The sequence below is a fragment of the Oncorhynchus nerka genome, linkage group LG10 (assembly GCF_034236695.1).
Source record: "Oncorhynchus nerka isolate Pitt River linkage group LG10, Oner_Uvic_2.0, whole genome shotgun sequence".
NCBI lineage: Eukaryota > Metazoa > Chordata > Actinopteri > Salmoniformes > Salmonidae > Oncorhynchus > Oncorhynchus nerka.
The window spans coordinates 62,031,898-62,059,864 of record NC_088405.1 but is presented as its reverse complement, the minus strand read 5'-3'; the positions used below and the strand labels follow the sequence as shown (position 1 = coordinate 62,059,864).

The 27,967-nt window shown below is 43.0% G+C and overlaps 2 protein-coding genes and 1 long non-coding RNA gene across 5 annotated transcripts in view; 1 reads left to right on the top strand and 2 right to left on the bottom strand.

Annotated features, from left to right (window-relative positions):
• LOC115135761 (bromodomain and WD repeat-containing protein 3-like) overlaps window positions 1-20,556 on the bottom strand; it is a 30,623-nt gene extending 10,067 nt beyond the window's left edge. The window contains exons 1-35 of one of the 3 annotated variants that reach the window (XM_029670825.2): window positions 20,418-20,556; window positions 20,195-20,253; window positions 20,064-20,093; window positions 19,824-19,883; window positions 16,959-17,109; window positions 16,707-16,805; window positions 16,144-16,304; window positions 15,809-16,030; window positions 15,535-15,635; window positions 15,328-15,398; window positions 15,038-15,138; window positions 14,850-14,890; window positions 14,658-14,762; window positions 14,363-14,513; window positions 8,516-8,650; window positions 8,301-8,429; window positions 7,945-8,170; window positions 7,686-7,832; window positions 6,900-7,065; window positions 6,641-6,734; window positions 4,876-5,043; window positions 4,703-4,776; window positions 4,002-4,194; window positions 3,672-3,788; window positions 3,389-3,496; window positions 3,102-3,226; window positions 2,949-3,031; window positions 2,582-2,693; window positions 2,329-2,390; window positions 1,919-2,074; window positions 1,645-1,765; window positions 1,322-1,447; window positions 1,133-1,220; window positions 980-1,033; window positions 698-841 (exon numbers count right to left, since the gene is read on the bottom strand). In XM_029670825.2, the coding sequence (XP_029526685.1) occupies window positions 698-841; window positions 980-1,033; window positions 1,133-1,220; window positions 1,322-1,447; window positions 1,645-1,765; window positions 1,919-2,074; window positions 2,329-2,390; window positions 2,582-2,693; window positions 2,949-3,031; window positions 3,102-3,226; window positions 3,389-3,496; window positions 3,672-3,788; window positions 4,002-4,194; window positions 4,703-4,776; window positions 4,876-5,043; window positions 6,641-6,734; window positions 6,900-7,065; window positions 7,686-7,832; window positions 7,945-8,170; window positions 8,301-8,429; window positions 8,516-8,650; window positions 14,363-14,513; window positions 14,658-14,762; window positions 14,850-14,890; window positions 15,038-15,138; window positions 15,328-15,398; window positions 15,535-15,635; window positions 15,809-16,030; window positions 16,144-16,304; window positions 16,707-16,805; window positions 16,959-17,109; window positions 19,824-19,883; window positions 20,064-20,093; window positions 20,195-20,253; window positions 20,418-20,451 (4,014 nt within the window). In that variant the 5' untranslated portion in view covers window positions 20,452-20,556. The remainder of the gene's footprint in view (window positions 1-697; window positions 842-979; window positions 1,034-1,132; window positions 1,221-1,321; window positions 1,448-1,644; window positions 1,766-1,918; window positions 2,075-2,328; window positions 2,391-2,581; window positions 2,694-2,948; window positions 3,032-3,101; window positions 3,227-3,388; window positions 3,497-3,671; window positions 3,789-4,001; window positions 4,195-4,702; window positions 4,777-4,875; window positions 5,044-6,640; window positions 6,735-6,899; window positions 7,066-7,685; window positions 7,833-7,944; window positions 8,171-8,300; window positions 8,430-8,515; window positions 8,651-14,362; window positions 14,514-14,657; window positions 14,763-14,849; window positions 14,891-15,037; window positions 15,139-15,327; window positions 15,399-15,534; window positions 15,636-15,808; window positions 16,031-16,143; window positions 16,305-16,706; window positions 16,806-16,958; window positions 17,110-19,823; window positions 19,884-20,063; window positions 20,094-20,194; window positions 20,254-20,417) is intronic. The other 2 variants (XM_029670823.2, XM_029670824.2) reach the window with 2 other exon arrangements.
• A 43-nt stretch (window positions 20,557-20,599) lies between these two features.
• Window positions 20,600-24,978, top strand: LOC135573770 (uncharacterized). Its single transcript, XR_010464901.1, has 2 exons — window positions 20,600-21,223; window positions 21,427-24,978. It is a non-coding gene; the product is annotated as an uncharacterized LOC135573770 (long non-coding RNA).
• Window positions 24,400-27,362, bottom strand: LOC115135760 (non-histone chromosomal protein HMG-14A-like). Its single transcript, XM_029670822.2, has 6 exons — window positions 27,184-27,362; window positions 26,361-26,387; window positions 26,063-26,092; window positions 25,841-25,888; window positions 25,554-25,655; window positions 24,400-25,372 (listed from the first exon to the last, which is right to left on the bottom strand). The coding sequence occupies exons 1-6, from the start codon at window positions 27,196-27,198 to the stop codon at window positions 25,343-25,345; spliced, it is 252 nt and encodes an 83-aa protein (XP_029526682.1). The 5' UTR covers window positions 27,199-27,362; the 3' UTR covers window positions 24,400-25,342.
• Between the last annotated feature and the right edge of the window lie 605 nt (window positions 27,363-27,967).

Here is a 27,967-nt window from a genome sequence, read left to right as displayed (position 1 = left end):
TGAGCCCCATTTTGACTTGTTTTAAGGACATTCCATCAAAGTTGGATCAGCCTGTAGTGTAGTTTTCCACTATGGGTTGATAAATTTGATTTCCATTGATAATTTTTGTGTGATTTTGTTGTCAGCACATTCAACTATGTAAAGAAAAAAGTATTTAATAAGAATATTTCATTCATTCAGATCTAGGATGTGTTAATTTTAGTGTTCCCTTTTTTTTTGAGCAGTGTATATATAAAACGTGATCGCTGACATGCAAAACACTTTGGGACTATCAACGATGGACTATACCAAAAGATCGTTTTTGGGTGGAATTTTCCTTTAATGTTAGAATCATTAGAAGAAACTTCGCCCCCAGCCCATTTCTCATTGTTTATGAAATGGTAGAGCCTCCAGCACCTTGCAAAAAATTGTAATACATACTCTACTGTTCTATTGCACGTACAATGATGTGCAATGATTTCCAAGGGGGAAAAAACATTGTTTAAAGTAATATCTTTGTTGTTGTAATATGACAAATGTGTCAGTTACACCATTACTGACTCCAGCTTTAACATGTCACTGTGGGGGAACATGTCAGATTGTTAAGCGCTCAGATCCTAAGGCACTAATCCTGTAGCAGGCTGTTATCCTTTCTGTGTGTGAGGGGTTATATAATTGGTAAGGATTATGATAACAAGGAGAGGAGGAGGAGCCTTACTTGGTAAGTGAAGAGGTCCACAGGCTGTCTGAAGGGCTCAGAGTCAGGGCCGTCCATCATACGCCGCAGCAGTTCCCGACACTGGCCCCGCCAAGCACGCACATCTAACACCACCCCACGCTTCTTAGGACTGGGATTGGCCCGCTGATAGTGGGAGAGCGTGAAGGTGTCCAGTTAGGTTGATACAGAAAAACATTGGAAAAGTGAGATAATGGGGAACAGGAATCCCAGTCATTGCAACAGCAACGGATATTCCATGTTTGAGATGAATCCTTCCCTTACCTGTTGTCCTGTGGAGGTCCCTGGAGTGTCAGAGTCCATGTCCACCTCAGCAGTCTGCACACCAACACACAGACACATGTACTCTTAGTACTGCGTAATACACCACCAAGACAATTCAAATTATCACTATGAACTCGAGGTATATACACACACATCTTCATGTTTCACCTCATCCTCTCCACTGCTCAGCTCCGTCTTCACCTTGTGGTACAGATCTAAGATGTCTGTGCAGCTCTGGTCCCTGACAAAAACACACGACAAAACAGCTGGTCTTATTTACAGTCAAAACTAGGTTCTTAATGAGTCACCATTTCACAAAGGGGAAATCTACACCATTCATACCCGATGTAGCGGAGGAGCACGTCAGTCACCACCTTGGCTGCTGTCACGATGGGGCTCTGGGGCTCGTTGAAAGTGCGGGCGTTGTGCTCGATGTAGCGCACCTCCCACATCAGAGCAGAGATCCTCCTAGGAGAGATGAACATCCCGAGGGAATAAGCTGAGTGAGAGTCACTGATCTCCTCAAACTGGAACATACCAAGTCCAAATTACAGCTGAGATACAATGGGGCTGACTGGAGGATTATGCCAGTGTGAGTGGTTGGTCTGAGTATGTTCTGAAGTACTGCAGTGTGTCAGGGTGCAGGCTGAAAGGCCAGCGCTGACCTGTAGAAGCGGTTCTCCAGCCGTCTGCGGATGGTGCTGAGGTCAGTGGGGTAGGCCACCACAGTGCAGTAGAGGGGGTAGTCCCGCAGGTCCACTGGTGACGCAAATGCCTTGGCCAGGTCTACCCAAACACAACACACCCATTAATCAATACCACGCCATATCCAAGACCACTTCCGAATACAATCGAACAAGACTCAAAAATCAGGGTCACCCTTGGCTCAATTCATCCAATATGACAAGCAGGACTTCCTGTGTGGTACCGTTGACATACCCAGTGTGAGCAGCTCGTCGATGCCAAAGATGACCCTCTGGCAGTCCTCGTCCCGTGTGTGAGCCCCCCACTCCCCCTCCTGGGGGCTGTAGAGGCGAGCCTTCACCTCCTCCTCCGTCACCACCACCCCGTCACCAACATCCTCTGGCAACTCCGCTGGGGGAGGAACACAACATGTCAGTCAGAGAGACCATATTGCGTCATTGGCTGGCTGCTCAGTCTCACTATCAATAACCTGATCTTAATTATCATACTAAATACAGAGACTGCATATGTTATGTTAAGTGATTGAGTGTGCTAGCTGGAGAGGTATTTGAATGTGTAAAATTCTGGTTGCAAACTCAAACTACATTATCCAGTAGATGATCCGAGATGGTTGAGGAGCCACTGATAGAAGCAGTGATACTGACCTTCATCAGGAATGGGCTCCATGTCCCAAGGGCTCATCTTCTCCCTCTCGCTATTATCCCACCTAGTCAAGAGAAATCGCAACTTAACATTCAGTATCATAAGATATTCATATTTTCCTCCTATTGGGTGTAAGCTACAGTATGAGCTAATGAGGCAAACACTGACATACCCCTCCAGACTGTATAAGCGGAGGTCTACAGTATCATCTCGATCTATTTAACCCAGGTGAGATAACGGTACACATTGACTCACTTGACAGTGTAGCACTGAAACAGGCTGTCTGGGTACTCTGGCTGGAGTGGCTGTTGGTCCTCCACTGAGCCAAACCACCAGGCGTCATCGATGATGCTCCGGAAGCGCATACCTAGCAAGGACAAATCAAGCTCGTTTCAGTACATGCTGGTCCGTGAATCACCACAAGGATGTATGGGAGCATGAACTGAAACGATACATCTCACAGAACACAAACATGTGGAAGACTGCACCACATTTCTTACATGGCACACAAACAAAGAGGAGTGTTGGAGATAAACAGGTAGGGGAGTGAACTGGGTACATCCTCTGACAGGCTTGTGTTCTGCATGCTGGAGAGAGGCTGGCAGAGGGAAGCAACACTAACCTGTCTGCCAGTTGTGCTCTTTAGCTTCGTCATAGAACTGCTGAAGCACCAGGAAATCGATGACATCCGGCATGTCATGGTACCTGAGAGAACAAGGACATGTCATTCATTGCCATATTCTTTTCACACAAAAGAATAAGATGGATGACTTACTTTAGGGAGAACGAGTCATTGGTCATTTTGCCTGAGATGGGGTGCAGGAAGGCCAGTTTTAGACAACAGAGGGTGGGGGGGCCCACTTCATACTTGATACCAACTACCTTCACAGACTCCTGGTCCTGAACGACGAGAAAACAGACAAAGAGAGAGGGCGTGATAAGAGGAATAAAACACTAGGCCACATTAAAGATATGGAATCCATGAAGGACACACAAAATACATAAAATAACATATAGTAGACAAAGGAAGCAGTGTGAGTAAGTGTTGAGGGTTGGTCTCACCCTGAGGTTGAGCTTGTTCCAGGACTGTTTCTGAGGGTTGATGCTGTAGGCCTTGGCCCTGCGCACCGCCCTGACATAGGCCTGGTGGCCCTGCCTGAAGTACATCAGCTGGTGAGCAATAGGAAGAGAAGGGTCATCATACAGGCCACAATGTCTATCAACTAGGACACAAACCTTGCACTATCGTATAAAATGCAGAGATTAAGCGCAAATGTCAAAATGTGAAGATATTTTGTGGGGTACACGGCTGAACCTCATATGGCCCATCAGGCAGGTTCCTTACCTCATCACCCATCTGTGGCACAAAAGGCGAGCGTCGGGGGATGGTCTCCATGATCCAGGACGGGGGAAGCCATTCCTCCGCGTCACAGCCAGCCAGAGACAGAGACGAACTCGGTTTCTGAGCACAAAGAGACTGGGTTAAACAGTCCGCAATATCACACATGCTAAGGTAATGAAACTTTCCCTCTCATTAGGCCTCATCACATAAACTAGCTACAAGCACTATAGTCTGTATAGCCAGTAACTGAGATACACCATTTTCAAGCAGCCCGTTGGCTGCACCATTCCCTGCCCAATGCCCATGTCTCTACTGTACATTCTGTGAGCTCACCTTCTGTTTAGTCTGCTTGGGCTTCTTCTTCTCCTCCGCCTGCTTCCTCCTGGCCTCCTCTCCCTGGCACTCCGCCTCCTCCGAGCTGCTGGAGCCACCGGGCGGCCGCACCTGCCTTCTGCTGGTACGCTTGGGGGGCTGGAGGTTGATCCCCGCATCAGCTGTCCAATCAGAGTAGTCACTGGAGGAGACACTGAGGGGAGAAGAGGAGATAAATCTAAAATTGAGAAATTGTTCAAATTTGACCCTAATTAAAGATGTTTCAACTTAAAACCCATTCCATTTGGTTGTAGGTATAACATATTTTGATTAGAGGGGAAGAAAACACAAAATAAACTGAGACAATAACATCTCAGCCAGGTCGGATATTAAAGTTCACGTAAAAAAAAATCATACAGCTATCAGATCTAGCCTACTTCTAATACATGTTCAACATGAACTAGTCACAAGCTGCTGCTGTACTAGAATTGGGATAATTTGCTTTAATCTTTTGACCTAAGAACTACAACAAAAACAGTAGCTAATTGGAATTACTTAAATTGTGTTGAATCTAGAGTAGAGGCATTTAGCCATGGAATTCATTTGGTTAAATAGCTAGCTAACGGTAGCATAACTGGCTAGTATTTGCTGTTATCTAAAGAAACACCTGGGAAAGTGTTTATGGTTAAACTTTGAGTGTTTAGGAGATGATAGACATTTACCTGGAACTGCTGTCACTCTGCCACTGTGCTTCCCCACCAGAGGAAGCATCGCTGGCCTCTGCCTGCTCCTCTGCCTGTAGACACATGGAAACATGATTAGACCTCCTCTAACATGACAAGACCAAGGCCTCTGTTACTTCCAAGAACAACAGACTACAACCTCCCCCCCCCACCTCTCCATCGCTGTCTGAGTCCATCTGGCTGTCAGAGTTCCTCCGCCTATCCACAGGGCGGCGATCTCGTGCTGAGCGGGTCTGGTACGCTGGTGCAGGTCTGGTCTGCTTCTTCTTCTTCCTCTGGGTTCGCCGCAGGAAGCGCTTGCATGGAGCCTGCTCCTCAGTCTACAGGGTGGGAAGGGGTGAGAAGTTGTTAAATGATAGAAAATAAAGCTATTGGTATAAACCAGTGGTTTAAACTTTTTATAGTCCCGTACCCCTTCAAACATTCAATCTCCAGCTGCACCAGGGTCAGCACACTCAAAATGTTGTTTTTTGCCATCATTGTAAGCCTGCCACACACAGTATACAATATATTTAATAAACATAAGAATGAGTGTGAGTTTTTGTCACAACCCGGCTCGTGGGAAGTGACAAAGAGCTCTTATAGGACCAGGGCACAAATAATAATAATCAATTATTTTGCTCTTTATTTATCCATCTTACATATAAAACTTTATTTGTTCATTGAAATTGTGAAGAACTCAGTTTAATGAAAAGGGTGTGCTTGAAAGGATGCACATAACTCTGCAATGTTGGGTTGTATTAGAGAGAGTCTCAGTCTTAAAATCATTTTCCACACACAGTCTGTGGCTGTATGTAGTTTTCATGCTAGTGGGGGCTGAGAATCCACTCTCACATAGGTACGTGGTTGCAAAGGGCATCAGTGTTAACAGCGCGATTTGCCAATGCAGGATACTCTGAGCGCAGCCCAATCCAGAAATCCGGCAGTGGCTTCTGATAACATTTTCACAGAACCGCTTGTTGCAATATCGATGAGGCTCTCTTGTTCAGATATCGGTAAGTGGACTGGAGGCAGGGCATGAAAGGGATAACTAATCCAGTTGTTTGTGTTAAGTCCAATAGTATGGGGCTTGCCTGTCCTAGCCACTTGGTAGCTGATCATATAAGACGTTTCTAGCCCCTTCTTATTAAATGGTGTCTGTTGCTTTTATACATGTATTACTACTCGAAAGTTGTCTCGCTCAATTCTCGCTCAAAAAACATCTGTGGCTTAGAGTGAAGGTTTCATCGAGTTGTGAGATAGTACTTTTGCACATATAACACACTGTGGCTGAGAAAAGGCACTACTCCCAATATAAGTGAACCCCAAATCAATAGTAGTAGTAGTTCAAATCATATTTGCGCCTCTTCGATAGTCCAACGTCCCCGTCTGTTGTTCGGTGCTTTCCCGGGTAAGGGGTCAGTAGCTATTCGGCAGCATCAGATTCACAAATGTCCGTGTCCATGCTAGCTGGGCTAACAACAAATGTGGAATTACTGATGCTAGCATTGGATGTGCTCGTGGCAGCAGAACAACTTGTGTCGTCAACAGGTGCAGTACTGCAGAATGAGCAGCAGCTACGTTTGGCTACATATGGACCGTTCGTGGAATTCCCTAGAGAGAGTAACGGTTAATGTGGTTGGATGTTAATTATTTGACTAGGCTACCTGTATTTGACAATGTGTTGTTATTTCGCTGAACACTAGATGGTTTAATTTTATTTTTGACATTGAAACTCACCTAAATGTATAGCCCCTTTGGACTGATTGAGAATGTGGAGACATTTAATATTATTTTATATTATTATAAAAAAATATGTGAATGACATTTTTATTTGGCGTACCCATTTGGGAATAACTGGTATAAATCAACAAAGGGAAGGGGGAAATTTGTTCTGAAGGAGATAGAGAGCTGTGGGACAGTAGTGTAGAGACTCACCTTAGGAGCACCGAGTACAGGTTTCCTCCTCCTCTCTGTGTTGTAGAGGGAACACTCCACCTCACCTTTGGCCCGCCTGGTCTCCTCCATCACCCTAAACAACACAAACACACAGCTTCAGTCAGCCACTGGGGGATATCTACCTAGGAAATCTTACAAACAGTCCTAGGCACAAATTTAAGAGGATGGACAGGAATGGTTAGAAAAGAAGGTTCAAGGCCATCTCAGGTAGGCCCTCTGGTTAGTTAGCCAGTCTCACCGGAGGACCCCTTGCTGGACTTCGTTGACAACCACCCTCCTGCTCCAGGCCAGCAGGTCCCTCTCCGTGGCCATCTGACTGCGAGGGGCGTTGTGGTGCATTTGACGCACCCCCTCCACCTGACCACTCCTCCTCAGGCCCACGTTAGGGGGCGATCCCACTACCTCTGCAAATGAGGGAAAACATTCAACTTGAATTCATGACTACAACATCTGAAATCCAATATGCAGATTCAATCCAATAAGAAGATTCAAGGGGCAACCCCATATGTACATTGAACAAAAATACAAAATGCAACAATTTCAAAGATTTTACTGAGTTACAGTTCATATAAGGAAATAAATCAATTGACTATCCTGCAGTTAAAGAAGCCGGATGTGGAGGTCCTGGCTTGGCGTGGGTACACGTGGTCTGCATTTGTGAGGCCAGTTGAACGTACTGCCAAATTCTCTAAAACAACGTTGGAGGCGGCTTATGGTAGGCTAATGAACATTCAATTCTCTGACAACAGCAATCCTGGAAACAGCAGTCCTGCAGTCAGCATGGCAATTGCATGCTCCCTCAAAACTTGAGACATCTGAGGCATTGTGTAGTGTGACAAAACTGCACATTTTGGAGTGGTGTTTTATTGTCCCCAGCACAAACAGGGAGGTAAACAAATTTGTGGCCAAAATTTGAGAGAAATAAGCTTTTTGGCATATTTTATTTCAGCTCATGAAACATGGGACCAACACTTTACGTTTCTATTTTTGTTCAGTATAAATAGTACATGAGACTGACACGTACCACCCTCTCCTTCAGGCACTCCATCTTGGTCCCGCCTCTCATCTGGTTGGTTCTGCAACTCTCTGATCAGGACATCCAAAGGGCTTTCTCCGTGACCATCCTCTGCTGTTTGCTGACCGATCACCTGCTCAACCACCTCACCATCACCTAAGCAACAGAGAAGTAGGTTAGAAATCCCAATGTTACTCACATTTTGATTCCAGAGCCTAGTAAATAATTATTGTTGAAACCACTAAGAAGCATTGGTAAGGAGCTTTACCATTCGCCATGTAGCCAAGCTGGGGCACCAGATGCTCATCCTTGCAGCTCTCCCTGCCGGGCACCAGGCGCTGGTAGTGGGTGGGGTGGGGGTTACCGTCCACATCCACAAGGAAGGGAGGGGGCATAAGGTGGGGCGCCTGCTGGGTCTGCTCGTCCAGGACAAAGTTATTGGCGTCTCGGATTAGCGGCCTGAAGTCAGTGTGGAAGAACATTTGGTCAGGAATCTAGAGGAAGGATATGGAGGAAGAGGAGATTTGTTATTCTGTGTAACATTTTCTCTTTACAAGCGATACGATAACATGTAACTTACACAACTTTCTCCAAATGAGCCGCATGGAGTGGCCAGGGACTCACCTTCTCATAGGGTCTGCTGCAGCCAAAGCCAAAGATGAGCAGGTGGCCATGGGAGTCAGTGCAGGCAAAATGTTGTCCATCAGCTGAGAACTTACAGTCAAATACAGCTCCGTGACCTTGGCCCTCAATCTGAGACAGAGAGAGAAAGGCTTGTATGAATGTCTGCCAGGGTAAAACACAGCCACCAACACAGTCACCATGTAATCAATCTCCACCATGTTGAAGAAGTTGCGGATCTTGGATCCCTTGGACAGGTCCCACATGTAGATGTTGCCGTCGTGGCCGGCAGAGAGCATGATGCGGTGGTCAAAGGGGTGGGCCTCCAGGACAAACACCTCATCATCATGACCCTGGAGGAGGAACAGCACATTCAGTCGTAACAGGTCTCACTCACTGAAGAGACAAGAAACATACAGGTAACTGCCAAAACAAAATAAATACTTGAGTAAATGAGGGATACAAAGTATATTGAAAGCAGGTGCTTCCAAACAGGTGTGGTTCCTTAATTAATTAAGCTATGAACATCCCATCATGCTTATGGTCATGTGATAAAATTCCCAGTTGCCCATTATTTTGGCTACCATGACTAGAAGAGATCTCAGTGACTTTGAAAGAGATTCTGGAGTGGCGCCTGAGACAACGTTTTCCACCACCATTAACAAAACACTAAATTCTGGAATTTCTTGTGAAAGAAGAGTGTAGTATTCTTTTTAATAGAGTTCCAGACACTTGTAGAATCTATGCCAAGGCTCATTGAAGGTGTTCTGGCAGCTCATGGTGGCCCAATGCCCTATTAAGATACTTTGTTAGTGTTTCCTTTATTTTGGCAGTTACCTGTATCTAGTATGTACAGTACCAGTCAAACGTTTTTACACACCTACTCATGCAAACTATTTTCTACATTGTAGAATAATACAGAAGACATTAAAACTATGAAATAACACATATATAGTAACCAAAAAGTGTTAAACAAATCAAAATGTATTTTAGATTCTTCAAAGTAGCCACACTTTGCCTCGATGACAGCTTTGCAAACTCTTGGCATTCTCTCATCCAGCTTCACCTGGAAGGCTTTTCCAAAAGTCTTAAAGGAGTTCCCACATATGCTGAGCACTTGTTGGCTGCTTTTCCTTCACTCCGCGGTCCAACGCATTCCAAACCATCTCAATTGGGTTAAGGTCAGGTGATTGTGGAGGCCAGGTCATCTGATAAAGCACTCCATCACTCTCCTTCTTGGTCATATAGCCCTTACACCGCCTGGAGGTGTGTTGGGTAATTTTCCTGTTGTTAAACAAATGATAGTGGTAAGCCATGCTGGTTACGTGTGTCTTGAATTCTAAATAAATCACAGACAGTGTCACCAGCAAAGCACCCTCACACCTCCTCCTCCATGCTTCACCGTGGGAACCACACATGCAGAGATCTGTTCACCTACCCTGCGTGTCACAAAGACACAGCAGTTGGAACCAAAAATCTCACATTTGGACTCATCAAACCAAAAAGGACAGATGTTTCTTGGCCCAAGCAAGTCTCTTCTTATTATTGGTGTCCTTTAGTAGTGGTTTCTTTGCAGCAATTCAACCATGAAGGCCTGATTCACACAGTCTCCTCTGAACAGTTGATGTTGAGATGTGTCTGTTACTTGAACTCTGTGAAGCATTTATTTGGGCTGCAATTTATGAGGCTTGTAACTCTGCTGCACATGATAAGTTCATTAGAGGTAACTCTGGGTCTTCCTTTCCTGTGGCGGTCGTCATGAGAGACAGTTTCATCATAACGCTTGATGGCTTTTGCGACTGCACTTGAAGAAACTTTCAAAGTTCTTGAAATGTTTCGGATTTACCGACCTTTAAAACCCGGCCCGGGGGCCGTATGGAATCATACTCAGATCAAAGAATTTGCGATAGTAAAGTTTAGAAAAACACATTTGTTACTCCATTTAAAAGCACAATGAATACTGGCCTTTGTGTCATGATTTAACTCCAACCGCTTGTATGAGATTTATTTTGAAGACACGTATAAATAACAACTGCACGAGGACAGACAGCGACTGACAGGCTGACACACACGTCACAGTTACAAATAGTAGCTCGCTAGAAATTGCACAAAAGTTCGTTTTTCAAAGAAAAGGAAAGCAGACAATGAATGTAGGCTGGACATTGACATATTTCTTTATTGGTGTATGAGGGAAAGCTGTGTGCTTAGTGTGCAAAGAGAGCATCGCTGTCTTGAAAGACTACAACTTGTCCCGACACTTCCAGACGAAGCACGCAGAGAAATATGTCTTCTAAGCAGAGGGCAAGTGCATCGAAAGAGTTGCTTTCTCAGTTGCAAAAGCAGCAAAGACTTTTTACAAAACTGCATTCAGCAAACGACAGAATTGCAAGAGCTAGCTATGTACTGTCCCACAAAATTGCTAAACATAGCAAGCCATTTAATGGGGGCGAATTCATTAAAGAATGTTTAATTGACTCTGCAGCAACACTTCTCCCGACAAGAAAGTGCTGTTTGAAAATGTTTCCTGTCAAGACGAACAGTGACACAGCGTGTCAAGGACATCGCAATGGAACAACAATTGAAAAACAGTTGAAATCCTTTACCTTATTTCTTCTTGGCCCTGGATGAGAGTAGTGATGCACGTGACACGGTCGATATTCTTACGAGGCATAACCCCAGACTTTGAAATGACAGAGGCGCTTGCTTCAGTGCAGTCAATGGGGCGGCAGCGTAGCCTAGTGGTTAGAGTGTTGGACTAGTAACCGGAAGGTTGCAAGTTCAAACCCCCGAGCTGACAAGGTACAAATCTGTCGTTCTGCCCCTGAACAGGCAGTTAACCCACTGTTCCTAGGCCGTCATTGAAAATAAGAATTTGTTCTTAACTGACTTGCCTAGTTAAATAAAGGTAAAAAAATAAATAATAATAATAAAAAATGAAGAGCACAACCACAGGGAAAGATTTATTGGAGGAAAATAATAAGTCTGTGACAAAGCTGGGACCGAGTTTTGAAAAGTTATCCAGTGTGGCCACTGATGGGTACCCAAACGTGACAGGAAAAAACATTGGCCTTTTGAAAAGGATCAAGTAGCTGAGCTGAACCCAGATCAGAAAATAATTGTCCTGCATTGCATTATTCATCAGGAGGTGCACTGAAAATGAGCCATGTTGTGGATACAGTCACTAAAGTGGTAAACTTCAATAGAGCAAAATGTTTAAACCACAGGCAGGTTGGCTCACTGCTGTAAGAGAGAGTGGAGTCATGCAGATCTCCCCTACCACACAAATGTGAGATGGCTGAGTTTGGGGAAGGAACTTAAAAGGGTGTGGGACCTGAAGTCAGAGATTGCAGAGTTTTTTCAAATGAAAGGAAAATGTGGATTTCCCTTCACCGTGGACATCATGGCCCTCATAAATGAACTGAATTCCAAACTACTAGGGAAGGGCCTTTTTGCACATCAGATGTAGTCTTCAAGGGAAAATTACTCCTCCTGACCCGCCAAGTAGAAGCCAACAATCTCACCCACCTTCCGACACTACTAGTCTGTTCGCTATCAGATGACCAGCGGGAGAAGTATACATCGCTGCTGCGTGCTTTGAGCGGTGAGTTTTCAAAGTGTTGGAAAATGACATGCTGTTGGTTTCCTCTCCTTTCACCTTCAATGTGGATAACGCTCCCACTGACCTGCAACTTGAGCTTATAGATCTTCAGTCTGATGTGATTGGATAACTACCGTAATTTCCGGACTATAAGCCGCTACTTTATTACCACGCTTTGTCTTGCGGTTTATACAATGACGCGGCTAATTTATGGATTTTTCCCGCTTTCACAAGATTCATGCCGCCAAAAAACTGAGCACCGTCACATAATGTGACGTAAATCGAGCGCGCTCAAACTTCCCATCATTCTGATTAAGGTAGTAATTTTGTCACCATCATCATGGCAAAGACACAGAGAAATGCATATGATGCAGCTTTCATGTTGAAGGCGATCGATCTGGCTGTTGGAAAAGGAAATAGAGCTGCTGCACAGGAGCTTGGCCTTAATGAGTCGATGATGAGACGTTGGAAAGCAGCGTGAGGAACTGACTCAGTGCAAAAAGACAACAAAAGCTTTCAGAGGGAAGAAAAGCAGATGGCCCAAAGTATTTGCACCCACTCGACATCAGTGTAAATCGTGCATTTAAGGTGGCGCTCCTTGTTCAGTGGGAGGCTTGGATGACAAGTGGGGAGAAATCCTTCACTAAAACGGGCCGCATGCGAAGAGCAACTTATGGTCAAGTCTGCCAGTGGGTCCTGACAGCGTGGAGCATTGTCAAAAAATCCACTATCATCAACGGGTTTCAAAAGGCTGGACTGCTGCGTGTTGAAGGGGCAGCATGAGCTCAGCGGGGTATTTGCCTCCGGATGAAAGTGACGAGAGCGACAATGAAAACGATCCAACATCGGATGAAGCAATTCTGAGGCTATTCAACTCCGACACCGAAGGAGATGGCTTCAGTGGTTTCAGTGCACAGGAGGAGGAAGATAGTGACCAATGACTTTCTTGGTAGGCCACTGTTTAATTTTTGTTACAAGCCGTGTTTCGTTTAAAGGCTGTGTAAAGTTCATTTGTTTCAATGTACCGGTAGGCACCTGCGGCTTATAGACATGTGCGGCTTATTTATGTACAAAATACATATGATTTAATAATTCAGTGGGTGCGGTTTATATTCAGGTGCGCTTAATAGTCCAGCAATTACGGTATTCAAAACAATGTCACTGACGAGGTTCTATGCATCTCTCGATGAACAAAATGGTCCAAAGATTAAGAGTCATGCTCAGAAGATGTTTGCACTGTTTGTGTCAACCTTGGTATGTGAACAGACATTTTCAGTGATGAAATATAAGCCAAGGCAGAGATCATCTCTTACGGACTCTAACCTCAGCAATCCTGTTCATAGTGACATCAGAAACTATGCCTGACTTCACTGCTCTAGTCAATGTCCATCAGAGACTTCACTCCTCATACTGATTGAGCAGTTTAAATGTAATGTTGAGCTCTCGTTCTTGTGTTTTTGTGCATATCCGTTAGCAAGAGTTCCGTATAAATAAGGCCTTCATGGTCAAATTGCTGCAAACCACTACTAAAGGACACCAATAATAAGAAGAGCCTTGCTTGGGCCAAGAAACACCAGCAATGGACATTAGACCAGTGGAAATCTGGAGTCCAAATTGGAGATTTTTGGTTCCAACCGCTGTGTCTTTGTGAGATTTGATGTGTGTGAACGGATGATCTCCGCATGTGTATTTCCCACCATAAAGCATGGAGGAGGAGGTGTTATGGTGTGGGGGTGCTTTGCTGATGACACCGTCTGTGATTTAATTAGAATTCAAGGCACACTTAACCAGCATGGCTACCACAGCATTCTGCAGCAATACACCATCCCAGCTGGTTTGGGCTTAGTGGGACTATCATTTGTTTTTCAACAAGACAATGACCCAACACACCTCCAGGCTGTGTAAGGGCTATTTTACCGAGATGGAGAGTGATCTGCATCAGATGACCTGGCCTCCACAATCCCCCAACCTCAACCAAATTGAGATGTTTGGGATGAGTCGGACCACAGAGTGAAGGAAAAGCGGCCAACAATTGCTCAGCATATGTGGGAACTCTGTTGGAAAAGCATTCCAGGTGAAGCTGGTTGAGAGAATGCCAAGAGTGTGCAAAGCTGCCATCAAGGCAAAGTGTGGCTACTTTGAGAAATCTAAAATATGTTTTGATTTGTTTAACACTTTTTGGTTTGGGATGAGTTGGACCGCAGAGGGAAGTAAAAGCAGCCAACAAGTGCTCAGCATATGTGGGAACTCCTTTAAGACTGTTGGAAAAGCATTCCTTGTGAAGCTGGTTGAGAAAATGCCAAGAGTGTGCAAAGCTGTCATCAAGGCAAAGAGTGGCTGTTTTGAAGAATCTGTTGAACACCTTTTTACTTACTACATGATTCTGTGTTATTTCATAGTTTTGATGTCTTCACTATTATTCTACAATGTAGGAAATAGTAAAAACAGGAGATTGACATCTACTCACAGATAGCACATGCAGAAGCTGGCCCGTGGTGGAGCTCCACACTTTGAGCAGGTAGTTAGAGACCGCTGTGACAACCGTGCGGTCACCACGGTCCCAGGCCACCATTGTCGGCACCAGCTTGGTCTTGTCCTCGCCATTCACAACAGCAGTCCTGTGACAATCGCATACGTTAAATACATGCTAACCACTTACTAATGAGACAAAAACATAAACCCATTTGCTGCTGCATAGAATTAAATGCTGCTGCACAGATGTCAATTCTGGACACTATTGCAGCTGGACAGCATTGTCTTACCCTGGCAGTCTAGTGGCTATGTCCAGAGTAATGCTCTTCCACTCCTGCTGCTGGTAATGCCATATCCTGACTGTGCCGTCACGACTACCACTCACAAACCTCAGGCTGGGACCAGACACAGCAGTTAGAAGCCACACAGCAACAAATCAAAATGGTTTTTATCTAAGTAAAGAGACAATTGCACACACTAACCTGTAACTGTTGTTACAAAACTGGACCACCACAACTTTGTCCTGGAGGAAGAGGTAGGAGTTAACAAAAGGAGTAGTGAGAAACAAACTATGAACAGTGCAAGTGCTCTGTGATCTAGCTCCATTGATCCTCTCTCGCTCTTATGTCTGTCGCTCTCCATCTCTGTTCTTCTCTGCTCTGTGTCTTACCATGTGAGAGTCCAACTCAGAGAGCTTCATGGGTGTTTCAGAGCCAAGGTAATACACCCTGATTACATGATCCGTGCTGCCTGTGGCCAGGAACATCCCACCTGATTCAAAGAGCAAGGGAACAACACGTAAGTACATTAAACTAACAAACAGAACTAGTTCTGTGACTTTGTGAAAACATGCCTTGATCAAATAGTCATTTGAATTCAGTAATTAACTCCATAATTCAGTGAAAAGGTGAAGTGGAATAAATGTAATGCAAAGCATGTTGTTTATTAGTGGCCACCTACCACAGCTGAAGGAGGAGGTGGAGATCTGGACCCCAGGCCTTGACCGCTCAATGAACTTGACTGGCCGGTCACTGAGGATGAATCAGAACGCAATACAGGTTAGGTTCACCTAAACCACAATACAACTGATCGGTTGAAAATTTAAAAAAACATCGCATTCTCATCCCATCGTTTTGCCTCAGACAAACTCTGCTGTCCAACACTTACACGAACTTCATGCTGAGCGAGTGCCATTGCCAGAAACACACCATGCCATCTGCTCCGGTGGAGGCCAGGTACCGCATTGGTCCTTTAACCGCCGGACAAAACTGAGGAAGACAAGGGATGTCACACACATTTCTCAAGCAGAAAGGGTCACAAAATGACACTGTCAAAAACCAACAGGTTTCATGCAAGATATTTTACTTGGCAGAAGGTAAATTCCTGAATATTGAAGGGAGTAACTAGGTTCTTATTGCTTAGTCCTGAGGGCTGTCCTGACCTGTATGGAGGTGATGGAGGCTGCATGGCCCTGCAGCACAGTGATGGGGGCGCAGGTGCGCAGGCACCACACTCTGATGACCTTGTCACAGCTGGCTGAGGCAATTAGCGTGTTGTCGTAGTTCACCGCCATGTCGGAGATCTCGGCCGCATGGCCACGCAGGGTGGACAGCAGCCGGCCATCATCTGTGGACCATATCTTTACCAGACAGTCATCAGAACCCTGGAAGGAGACGGGTCACGATGAGACACCGGCAACATAGAGAATGACACACTTCAGAGGGAACTGACAACTGTCTTTGGTATTCCTTCTCTCCTCTTTTGTCAGACTCTTACTGTAAATATCCGTCTGCCACTGCGGTCGAAAGCCACACAGTATACAGAGGACAGGTGGCCCAGGATGCGCCTGTGCATCTTCACATGCTGATAGGTGTAGGATGGCAGAGCATGGCCGAAGCGGGCAGTGCCAGTAGCCTGGCGAGCACCCATGATGGACACTAGACGGCGAGAGAGTAGAGGTCAGTTGAGCGGAGGTAAAATTATTTACAAACACTTAAATATGTATTGTTCTGTAGTGTTACCAATAGTTTACTTGTTTTAGGGATATATGTTTATTAATGGGATACTGTGAGATTCAATTAATCTACTTACTCAAGAGTCAGATGAACTCATGGACACTAATTTTGTGAAGTATGATGGAAGTTAGAGGGTACCTTTGCTGGCGTACCTGTAGACTTCTAGTCATTGTGCTAACGCTAGTTAGCATTGATTGGCTCGCGAAACTACCTCCAACTTCCTTCATACTGCACGCAGAGACATAAAAATGGTGTCTACGAGTTCATCTGATTCAGGCTTAATTGCCAGAATTTCGCAATTTTCCTTTTGAAAGCACAGCTTACCGATGCTGGGGGGCTTCCCAAAGTTGACAGGGGGTTCTGGGGGTCGACCCCGGTGGAGCGCAGCAACAGCAGTTCCGCTCCATTCTGTGTGGCTACAACCTAACAGACAAAAAAGAAGACATGATTCTAAAGCATTAGACTGTATGATCTGGGACATTTATTCTGCATCTGTGTAACCAAATACCTATGTAGGGATTAAGACATTAGTTAGTCTTTGATGATGAGAGAGAGAGAGAGAAACCGGGGGCTCACTTTTAGCTGTGCGAAGCAAAGACTGCCTTCCCAAACCCAGGAGGGTTTGGACCCCAGGGACACTAGGTGGGGCCTCCTTGTCTATGAGAGGACCTATCTGCTGGCATACTCTCAGCAGGTAGTCTGCAGGGATGTGCTGGTTCAAGATCACCTGTGGACACATGAGGGAAAACAGTCATCAGATAGACCTGTGTGAGTGGAATCAGTAGTGAAACGTCATCAAAGCAACATAAATATACCGGAATGGGACCATATCCCTAGGCACTTAGATATCTTACATTTACAACCTATACAGTGAAGACTCATCATCATAAGTTAGATGTTATGTTCTGTCAGTAGAACATTCACACGGTAGGTCAGAAAGTGCAGTGTGAGCACAAAATATGCAACTCCAAATTAAGGCCTCCTTACACAGTGGCTGGGGTCAATTCGAATGGAAAGCAGTCAATTTTAAGGAAATAAACTTAAATAACTCAAAATGTAAAAAAGCACCATCTATTTTAAATTACTTCAATAAATGGAGGAGTAAAAGCCATTTATTTCAAAAGGTTTTCAATTTTGGATTTTTAAATTAAAATCACTTCCTGCCTTCGAATGGACCCCAGTCCTGCTTTACACTTCACAACTTTGATGACACATACTAGTTCCAGGAAAGATACTTTCGTAGTGTAAAGAGACAGAGTTAAATTCAAATCTCGAGAGATGTCTCCCATACTACCTCCGGGCATCTACACCATATACCCACCCCATGAGTTGTATAGTGTAAAGACAATGGCTCTTCCTCACCATGTCCCTGCAAGAATTAACTTTATAGTTTGAATTTCTATCCTTATTTTGTTTGTCTATATACTGTGGTATTTACGGTACGCTAATAGGTGCACACACAACATGTAAAGTGTTGGTCCCATGTTTCATGATCTGAAATAAAAGATCCCAGAAATGTTTCATACCACAAAAAGCTTATTTCTCTAAAATGTTGTGCACAAATTAGTTTACATCCCTGTTAGTGAGCATTTCTCATTTTCCAAGATAATCCATCCACCTGACAGGTGTGGCATATCAAGAAGCTGATTAAACAGCATGATCATTACACAAGTGCACCTTGTGCTGGGGACATTAAAAGGCCACTATAAATGTGCAGGTTTGCCACAACACCACAGATGTGCAATTGGCATGCTGACTGAACGGATGTCCACCAGAGGTGTTGCCAGATAATTTAATGATAGTTTCTCTACCATAAGCCACATCCAACATTGTTTTAGAGAATTTGGCAGTACGTCCAACTCGCCTCAGAACCACATGTAACCACGCCAGCCCAGGACCTCCACATCCGGCTTCTTCACCTGCAGGATCGTCTGAGACCAGTCACCAGGACAGTTGATGAAACTGAAGAGCATTTCTGTCTGTAATAATAATCCCTAGTGACCCTTCCAGGCCCACCCATGGCTGCGCTCCTGCCCAGTCATGTGAACTCTATAGATTAGGGCCAAATGAATTTATTTCAATTGACTGATGTCCTTATATGAACTGTAACTCTGTGAAATCATTGCATTTATATTTTTGTTGAGTATAGTTCAATTCAACATTTGCTACATTGTGTGACAGTTTGTACTGAACACAATGTTTCCCCAAGACGGTGTGCATCGTTCTTAAACAGCCTTCTTGAGGTACATTTGCTTCTGTTTGGTGGGTGTGGCCTGCTCAATATGGATGTGACCATTGAAATCGCAAAATTTGTGCAACCATAATTGCACCGCTCAACTGGTCGTTCAGTACCGTTTCCGTTGAATTAAACACTCAACCCCATTTTGTCGTATTGAATTCACCCCAGGAATGTGGCTTTGGTCACACCACATCAAAGGCTAACTTAGCTAACGTAAGGATAGTGTAAACAGAAAAGTTGAACATCTGATGTTGAGAGATCAATCTGCTGAACAATTCATCAAATGGCCACCTGGACTGTTTACATTGACAACCCCCCCTTGGTTTTTACACTGCTGCTACTCACTGTGAATTATCTATGCATAGTCACTTTACCCCTACCTACATGTACAAGTTACCTTGCCTAACCTGTACCCCCACACATTGACTCATTACTGGTACCTCCTGTATATAGCCTCTGTTATTGTATCGTGTTACTTAAAAAAATTAAAAAAGTTTTTTACTTTAGTTTATTTAGTAAATGTTTTCTTAACTCAATTCTTTAACTGTATTGTTGGTTAAGGGCTTGTAGTAAGCATTTCACTGTAAGGTCTACACCGGTTGTATTCGGTGCATGTGACAAATACAATTTGATTTGATCTTGACTTCAAAAGTGCAGTTGTTTTCACATTTTGGATTCAGGGTTCACCCCAAAGAATGTGGAAAAAATCCTGGGGTGAAACATGACATTAATATGCCCTCTATAACAAGTCATACAGTTGTAAACAGGTAGTTGTTGCCTGTATGAATTTAGTTAGTACACACAGTCAGACAAAGTGAGCGATCTCGACAGCCAAGGCCAATCAGAATCACCCTCCTTCTCTTCTCCCCGGCTGGCTCAAATAGTAACTGCGATTTCATTGGCTGTATGCGAAGATTGACGTTCTCCAAGCCTTTGTACAGCCTCGTTCTGTGTGCCCTCGTTTAACCCCTCCTCTTTGCACACACAAAACGGCAATAAAATTGATATATTTGGTCAGAAATTAAGTAATCAAATGCCGGCTATTACTACAATGCACAGTTGGTGTGAAAATAACACACTATCATCCATCAATTAAATCCAAATATTTAAAAGCCGGGAAATATTGATATAAAAACGTACCTATATTATTGAAAACGGTTACTGGACTGATTAGATTAAGAACTTATTATAATAACACTCACCCAGTCTTGGAAGTTTCGTTTGTATTGTTTGCCGTCCCAACTCCATCGTTTCGGGATCAACTAGAAGGGAGACACGCGGTTAAATAATTGCATCAAACCACAAATACAATAATGTATTTGATATACTGTTAATGCCTCTATCAATAAAAGTATACCATGCCAATAAAAATAGAAAGCAGTCAATATCGCGGAAACGAGACGTGAGAACAAGCTAATACAGACGAGAGCGGCGCAGCTTACCTCATACTCTTCTAGTTCCTCAACCAGTATCTATGGAGAGACAGTTGCTAGTATTTATCACACATTCAGTCCTATTTAGCTAGTTAGCAATTGTAGCTATCAAAGTTCTTGATATAACTTGTCATTCGTACCTGTGCCGATTTTTTACACGGTCCCGACTGGAGAAATCTAGCAATGAGGTAATACAATTCTGAAAATGCAGAGGCGCATAAATTAGCCATTCAATAGCTACGCTATCCAGGTAGCTAACTAGCCAGCTAACATTAGCAAACTAGTTAGCTAGGCTAACTAATATAAGCCCTAAACAGTGTTTGCGTTCATATTTTAATAGAGAAATAAACACTCAGCACCCACCAGCTTCGATTTCTGAACACTGTTCCTCTGCCATCACTTGATAAGAACACCGACATTTGATTCATTAATGTGTATTTGTAGAATAGCCACAATAATTATTTCTACAGCAGGCAGCGTTCGGCCTTTTCCTTTCTCAAGCTAGCTAGCTAGCTGTATCTCACCGCCTTGTGCTTTGTTAGCGCCCTCCCGCGACCAATGAGAGCAAATCTGCAATTCCAGCACGAGCCACTTGGTGTCCATACCACCTGGTTTTGGAGGGCAGGTCATACAGTACTGAGCCCTTGATCATGATTACTCTCAGTTCCATTACATGACATATAAGATTAAAAGTCATTGGATGAAGGCCTCTTCTGTATGGGGAAGTTTCGTTAAGAGCCCCGCCGCTCATTCTGAACATTAACACACATTGCTTGTGGTAAGCAGAAATGTCTAAGATTTTACTGAGTTACATACAGTTCATTTAAGGAAATCAGTCAATTGAAACAAATTAATTAGGCCCTAATCTATGTATTTCACATGACTGGGAATACAGATATATATCTGTTGGTCACAGATACATTAAAAACAACTAGTAAGGCGTGGATTAGAAAACCAGTCAGTACCTGGTGTGACCACCATCTGCCCCATGCAGGGTGACACATCTCCTTCGCATAGAGTTGATCAGGCTGTTGATTGTGGCCTGTTGAATGTTGTCCCACTCTTCAATGGCAGTGCGAAGTTGCTGGACATATAGTTGGTACTGGAACACGCTGTCTTACACGTCGATCCAGAGCATCCCAAACATGCTCAATGGGTGACATGTTATGGTGAGTATTCAGGCCATGAAAGAACTGGGACATTTTCAGCTTCCAGGAATTGTGTACAGATGTGGGTCTGTGCATTATCATGCTGAAACATGAGGTGATGGTGGTGGATGAATGGGGCGACAATGGGCCTCAGGATCCCGTCACGGTACGTCTGTGCATTCAAATTGCCATTGATAAAATGCAATTGTGTTCGTTGTCCGTAGCTTATGCCTGCCCATACCATAACCCCACCGTCACCATGGGGAAGCACACAGCTAATCGTCTCTGAGACGGTTACCCACAGTTTCATCAGCTGTCCGGGTGGGTGGTCTCAGATGATCCTGCAGATGAAGAAGCCGGATGTGGAATTGATGGACTGGAGTTGTTACATGTGGTCTGCGGTTGGACATACTGCCAAATTCTCTAAAACGACATTGGAGGGACTTATGGTAGAGACATGAACATTCAATTATCTGGCAACAACTCTGGTGGACATTCCTGCAATCAGTATGCCAATTGTGCGCTCCCTCACCTTGAATCATCTGTGGCATTGTGTTGTGAAAAATTGCACATTTTAATGGCCTTTTATTGTCCCCAGCACAAGGTGCACCTGTGTAATGATCATGCTGTTTAACCAGCCTCTTGATATGCCACACTTGTCAGGTTGATGGATTATCTTGGCAAAGGAGAAATGCTCACTAACAGTGATATAAACACATTTGTGCACATCATTTGAGAGAAATACGCTTTTTGTGCATATGGAACTGGGATCTTTTACTTCAGCTCATGAAATCAACACTTTACATGTTGCGTTTATACAGTGCATTCGGAAAGTATTCAGACCCGTTGACTTTTTCCACCTTTTGTTATTAAGTTACAGCCTTATTCTAAAATTGATTACATTGTTTTTTTCCCCCTCAATCTACACAAAATACCCCATAATGAAAAGCAAAAACAGGGTTTCAGACCCTTTACTCAGTACTTTGTTGAAGCACCTTTGGCAGCGATTACAGCCTCAAGTCTTCTTGGGTATGACGCTACAAGCTTGACACACTTGTATTTGAGGAGTTTCACCCATTCTTTGCGGATCCTCGCAAGCTTCATGTTGGATGGGGAGCTTCGCTGCACAGCTATTTTCGATCAGGTTCATCTCTGTGCTCTGCCTGGACCACTCAAGGACATTCAGAGACTTGTCCCGAAGCCACTCCTGAGTTGTCTTGGCTGTGTGCTTAGGGTAGTTGTACTGTTGGAAGGCGAACCTTTGCCCCAGTCTGAGGTCCTGAGCACTCTGGAGCAGGTTTTCATCAATTATTTTTCTGTACTTTGGTCTGTTTATCTTTCCCTCGATCCTGACTGGTCTTACAGTCCTTGCCGCTGAAAAACATCACCACAGCATGGTGCTTCCACCACCATGCTTCACCATAGGGATGGTGCCAGGTTTCCCCCAGATGTGACGCTTGGCATTCAGGTCAAATAGTTCAATTTTGGTTTCATCAGACCAGAAAATCTTGTTTCTTATAGTGTGGAGAGTCCTTACGGGTGCCTTTTGGCAAAGTCCAAGGGGGCTGTCATGTGCCTTTAACTGAGGAGTGGCTTCCGTCTAGCCACTCTACCATAAAGGCCTGATTGGAGTGCTGCAGAAATAGTTGTCCTTCGAGAAAGTTCTCACATCTCCACAGAGCCACTCTGGAGAGCTGTCAGTGACCATCAGGTTCTTGGTCACCTCCCTGACCAAGGCCCTTCTCCACCGATTGCTCAGTTTGGCCAGGTCGGCCAGCTCTATGAAGAGTCTTGGCGGTTCCACACTTCTTCCATTGACGAATGATGGAGGCAACTGTGTTCTTGGGAACCTTCAATGCTTGAGACATTTTTTGGTACCCTTCCCTAGATCTGTGCCTCGACACAATCCTGTCTCAGAGCTCTACGGACAATTCCTTCGACCTCATGGCTTGGTTTTTGCTCTGACATGCGCTCTCAACTGTGGGACCTTTATATAGACAGGTGTGTGCCTTTCCAAATCATTTCCCGTACCTGCTGTTTTCGACTCTCTGTACCGCACCCGCTGTCTCTAACTATGAATGCTTGGCTATGAAAAGCCAACTGACATTTACTCCTGAGGTACTGACCTGTTGCAACCTCTACAACCACTGTGATTATTATTTGACCCTGCTGGCCATCTATGAACATCTTGGCCATATACTGTTACATATACTGGCACAGCCAGAAGAGGACTGGCCACCTCTGGTTCCTCTCTCAGTTTCTGCCTTTCTAGGGAGTTTTTCCTAGCCACCATGCTTCTACATCTGCATTGCTTGCTGTTTGGGGTTTTAGGCTGGGTTTCTGTATAGCACTTTGTGATATCGGCCGATGTAAAAAAGGCTTTATGAATAAATTTGATTGACGTCCAATCACTTGAATTTACCACAAGTGGACTCCAAGTTGTAGAAACATATCAAGGATGATCAATGGAAACAGGATGCACCTGAGCTGTTTTGACTCATAGCAAAGGGTCTGAATACTTATATACATTTGCTGACATTTCTAAACCTCTTTTCACTTTGTCATTATGGGAGATTGTGTGTATATAGAGGGAATTTAAAAGAAGGATATAGAAAAAGTCAAGGGGTCTGAATACTATCCGAATGCACTGTATTTTTGTTCAGTATAATTTCAAATAAACAAACAAGGCTATTATACTTTTCTTGTGATGAGTAAGTTCTATTTTCTTGCCTTCACTACATGACACAAGCTGAACTGGTTTAGCATATACCTCAAAATATTAAAATATAGTTGCAACTTCCAAGCAGCAGTACAGGGTTCTTTTCAGACAAGCACAAAAATTACCATAAAGCTACTAGTTGGAGCATGATTACAAATTTGCATGTCAAACAATCATAATGTATTGAACTGAAAAGTGTCATGATTTTGCAAGACAGATAATGTCTTTGTGGTTATTTGTGCTGGCACGATACTTAGGGTCCTTTCAATCTAATTTTTTATTTTGGTCAGTAGGTTGTAAAATGCTACCTTTGACCAGAATCTGTTATAAGAATGTTAACTATATATCAGTATTACAATAATATACATACCACAATAACAATCAGAACAACTGGTTGGCTAGATGGTGTACTATTGAGTTTAGATATGGTAATGATACAGTAATAATGACAAGTAAAGTCATGAGACCTTGCGCAACCTCATGAGAAATAACCATTTTATTAAATTCCAATTAAATATCCAGAACTTCAGTGGGAACACAGCTGCATATTTCAATAGATTATTTTTCAGTGTTAAAATCCCAACATTTGTTTCAAAAAGTATAATCAACTTCCAACAAGCCTCTTCCTCTGTTTAAATCATTTGTGTCAAAATAATTCAGAGCAAGATTATTTAAAAATCAGGTATGCCCACATTAGTGAAATTTAAAAAATGTTCTGCTTAATCTTCAGCACAACATCAACATATGTGAAAATGTGGGGTTTCTATGTATTGTGATAAAAAAACGGAGGATGTGTCCAATTAGTAGCTAATGATGGTAACTCATGTGTTAAAATCACACCATGCACACTGATGGTGTCATTGAAAATATTCCTATTTTTTTAACAACAAAACAAACTAGCAATTTTCACATGTTGTTGCGGTGGTCCTCGAGATTCTGAATATGAAGTTGAAAAATTGTGAAATTGTCCTTTAAGCCTGGAATGTTTAAAATGTTTCCAAAATTGCTTACAGACAATCAAATTGAAAATAAGTAAACACCTCCCAAAGAAAAACCACTGTACATAAAGAATAAAAATACAACCACCTACAAAAGTGAAATGTTCTGAGTTGGCGAACCTACAATGTGACACTATACCACCTGCAATTAGTCTGCCATCCAGCATTATTTTTTAAAGTCCCAACAAGGTACCAACACTACTAAATAAACAAAACCGTAATTATGTTTGCTTAAAAACACTATGACCACTGCACAACAGAACAATCCTCCATATTTAGCTGTGTTTTGAGCTAAAACCCTGTACCAATAATTACAAAATTGTTGATAAAAATATTCCTCTGTTAAGGTAATGGATGTTTTAGGGATAACATATGAGACTTGGGGGCCATACAAGGGAGGGGATTGGATGGACGGGAGTAGTGCTACTCAGTCTTCTCTTCTGGAGTCTCTACCTGTAAGGTGACAAAAGAGCCATTCACTGTGATACACTGAGAATCCTGAATGATTCATGCTTTTAGATGGATTTGCCTACAGAAATAGTAAGATACAACAACTAACTAAAAACATCAACCTTCAACCATCAACCTTGGTAAAAGAAATGAGACTGTGTATCACTGATATGGCATGACATACTTCATCTTTCTTGATCTCGCCATTTTCAGTCTGGGTCTCCTCTTTAGGCTCCTCGACCGCTGCTGCCTTCGCCTTCTTCTTGTTATTTACTTCTTTTTCTTTCTGTGGGGTCAATATACATGCATATATGTCAAATAGTCTCTGCCTGGCACCTCGGAATCAAGAAATTGTCTAAACATTTAATATGGGAATGTGCCAGAAAGAGCACAATGACATATTAAACACATGATAGGCATAATTATACTTAATCATGTAAATGAGTAGATATTGAAGGAGGTAAATATTACCTTAGCTGGCTTTTTTGGATTTGGTGATGGTTTTGAAGGTACTGGTTTCTGAAAAATACAGAAGACTATATTGGTTCTCAAAGCAATGAATTGCATACCACGAAAAAGGACATAAAACACATTATAGAATTTTAAAAAGTGGTGCTTATGCCCTTTATCAAAGAATCACAATTCCAAAAGGAAGCTGTAAAAAATGTAAAATATAAAAAATAATTTACTCACCGATGACAACCGTGCAGATCTCCTTGAAGGCTAATGTAACGAAAATTAACAATACTACTCAAAGGTGTGTGACAACATTTCTAAAGGAATTGATTGAGGACGCTTGATGTATTTTCATAATGCAGACAATTTAATATTTCCCTATTTCAAGAATGCATTATCTTTTAACTATTGGGAGTATTTTCTCAAATAATTTGATAATATCACCAGTGATCACCATTGAGGATTTTAATCATGGTGAAGATTACAACCTGTAGCCTATTCAACAAGGGTGATATTCAGTGTGTGTATAACTTACCTCCTCCTTGACATCGCCATCAGCTCCCTGCAAAATTTATGAAAAATACATTATTTAAGATGATAGATATGCATGCTTTTGTTTCCCAACATAATATCGCTGAATATTTACCTATTGTCTAAAATGAGTAACTGCAAGTTGACAAACTTACTTAGCCCCTTGCAAACATAGGCAATAGCCTCCACTTTGCCCAAACAGACAGCCTCTACTCATTCTAGACAAGCGCTTCAAATTATATGCGTTGAGTAGCAGAAGCAGTTGCACCATTACTTTTTTAAGTGGGGCATTAGTCTTCATCGGTTTTCGCCAAATGTATAAGGGGGAGGGGCAGAATCAATTGTGTTCCGCCATCTGGTGATAAGGGGGAATAGCACCCCCATTTAACGCGATGAACAAAGAAATCATTCAAATAAATAACATTTGCGACGGTATTAAAATGAAATTATCGAGGATTTTTTTTTTATTAAGTAAAAACTATACCCCCCTCGGTGCATATTTACACGCTCTAACTGTCAAAAGGCATCCGTTTTGTTTCGCTGTGTTCCGAGATGGATGGGATGGGAACTGCAAAGCATGGCTGCTTGTGGTTTCAATAGCATGGAGATCCAGTCTGGCTTCAGACAAGATTGTTTACGCCTCTTAAATAATAGCAAAATACATGATAAATTCTGGAAAATACGGCGATATTTGCAAACCAAAAAAAATCCAATAATTATATCAAATAGTTTTTTTTACAAGAGTGAACAAATTCGGCTTCATAATTATCAGACTGATTTATACGGGCAAAAAGTATATCCGCATACTAATCTAAGCTCTTACATACCTTTCTCTTGGGCATGTTGGAATGTAGGTTCTCTTCTTCAATGAAACTAAAGAGCTATATTTTGGGATTGAGTTCACAGTTTGTAGAGAGTGACGTTCTCTTATTACTAATACTGTAGTAAACATATAGCACATTAAACCCAGTGGTTGGATGGGGGTGGGGATAGGTGCGGTTAAATGGTGACTGATGTTATGCTTGGCCAATCAAAGGATGGCATAAGGTGTCCCAAAAATAAAGATTTTTAACGTAGTTCATTTACGCGCCAAATTCCTAGTGAACGTGAATGATGTATTCATGTTTTGTAACAGTATCCACTGACTGGCGCATGACATACGTTATAATGTTGCAATTGTGCAAGCATTCGTGCGCTTAACCAGTTATGTAGTACTCGAGACCACATATTGAGTGTCTCGGTCTTGGATACAGTTGTACTCGGTTTTGACTCCGTATCGGACACGTAATTTTTTTGCCGCGACCAGCCGAGTAAAAAACTTATCCGCTTCTATTCAACCAGCGCATAAAACCGCTTCGCCCGGCCTAATATATACACTCCATTCTCGAAACGTTAATATCTTAACAGCCTTTATCTATTATAGACATGTTTGCGCTGTGGCGAACCTATAGGCCTTCAGTGTGTGACAAACACCAAATTGAAACTCTGCATGCAGAATTCTGCAAAAATACACCAAATAATGCATGCAGAGCAGAATTAGGCCGATACCCACTAATTATCAAAATACAGAAAAGAGCTGTTAAACTACAACCACCTAAAAGGAAGCGATTC

Bases quoted from the DNA above. Each gene is read 5' to 3' on its own strand.
- LOC115135760 (XM_029670822.2), bottom strand. The intron at 26,093-26,360 runs GTAAGTTATACA...TCGTTACATTAG, and splicing joins ATGGCGATGTCAAGGAGGAG to CCTTCAAGGAGATCTGCACG. The intron at 25,889-26,062 runs GTGAGTAAATTA...TGTATTTTTCAG, and splicing joins GATCTGCACGGTTGTCATCG to AAACCAGTACCTTCAAAACC.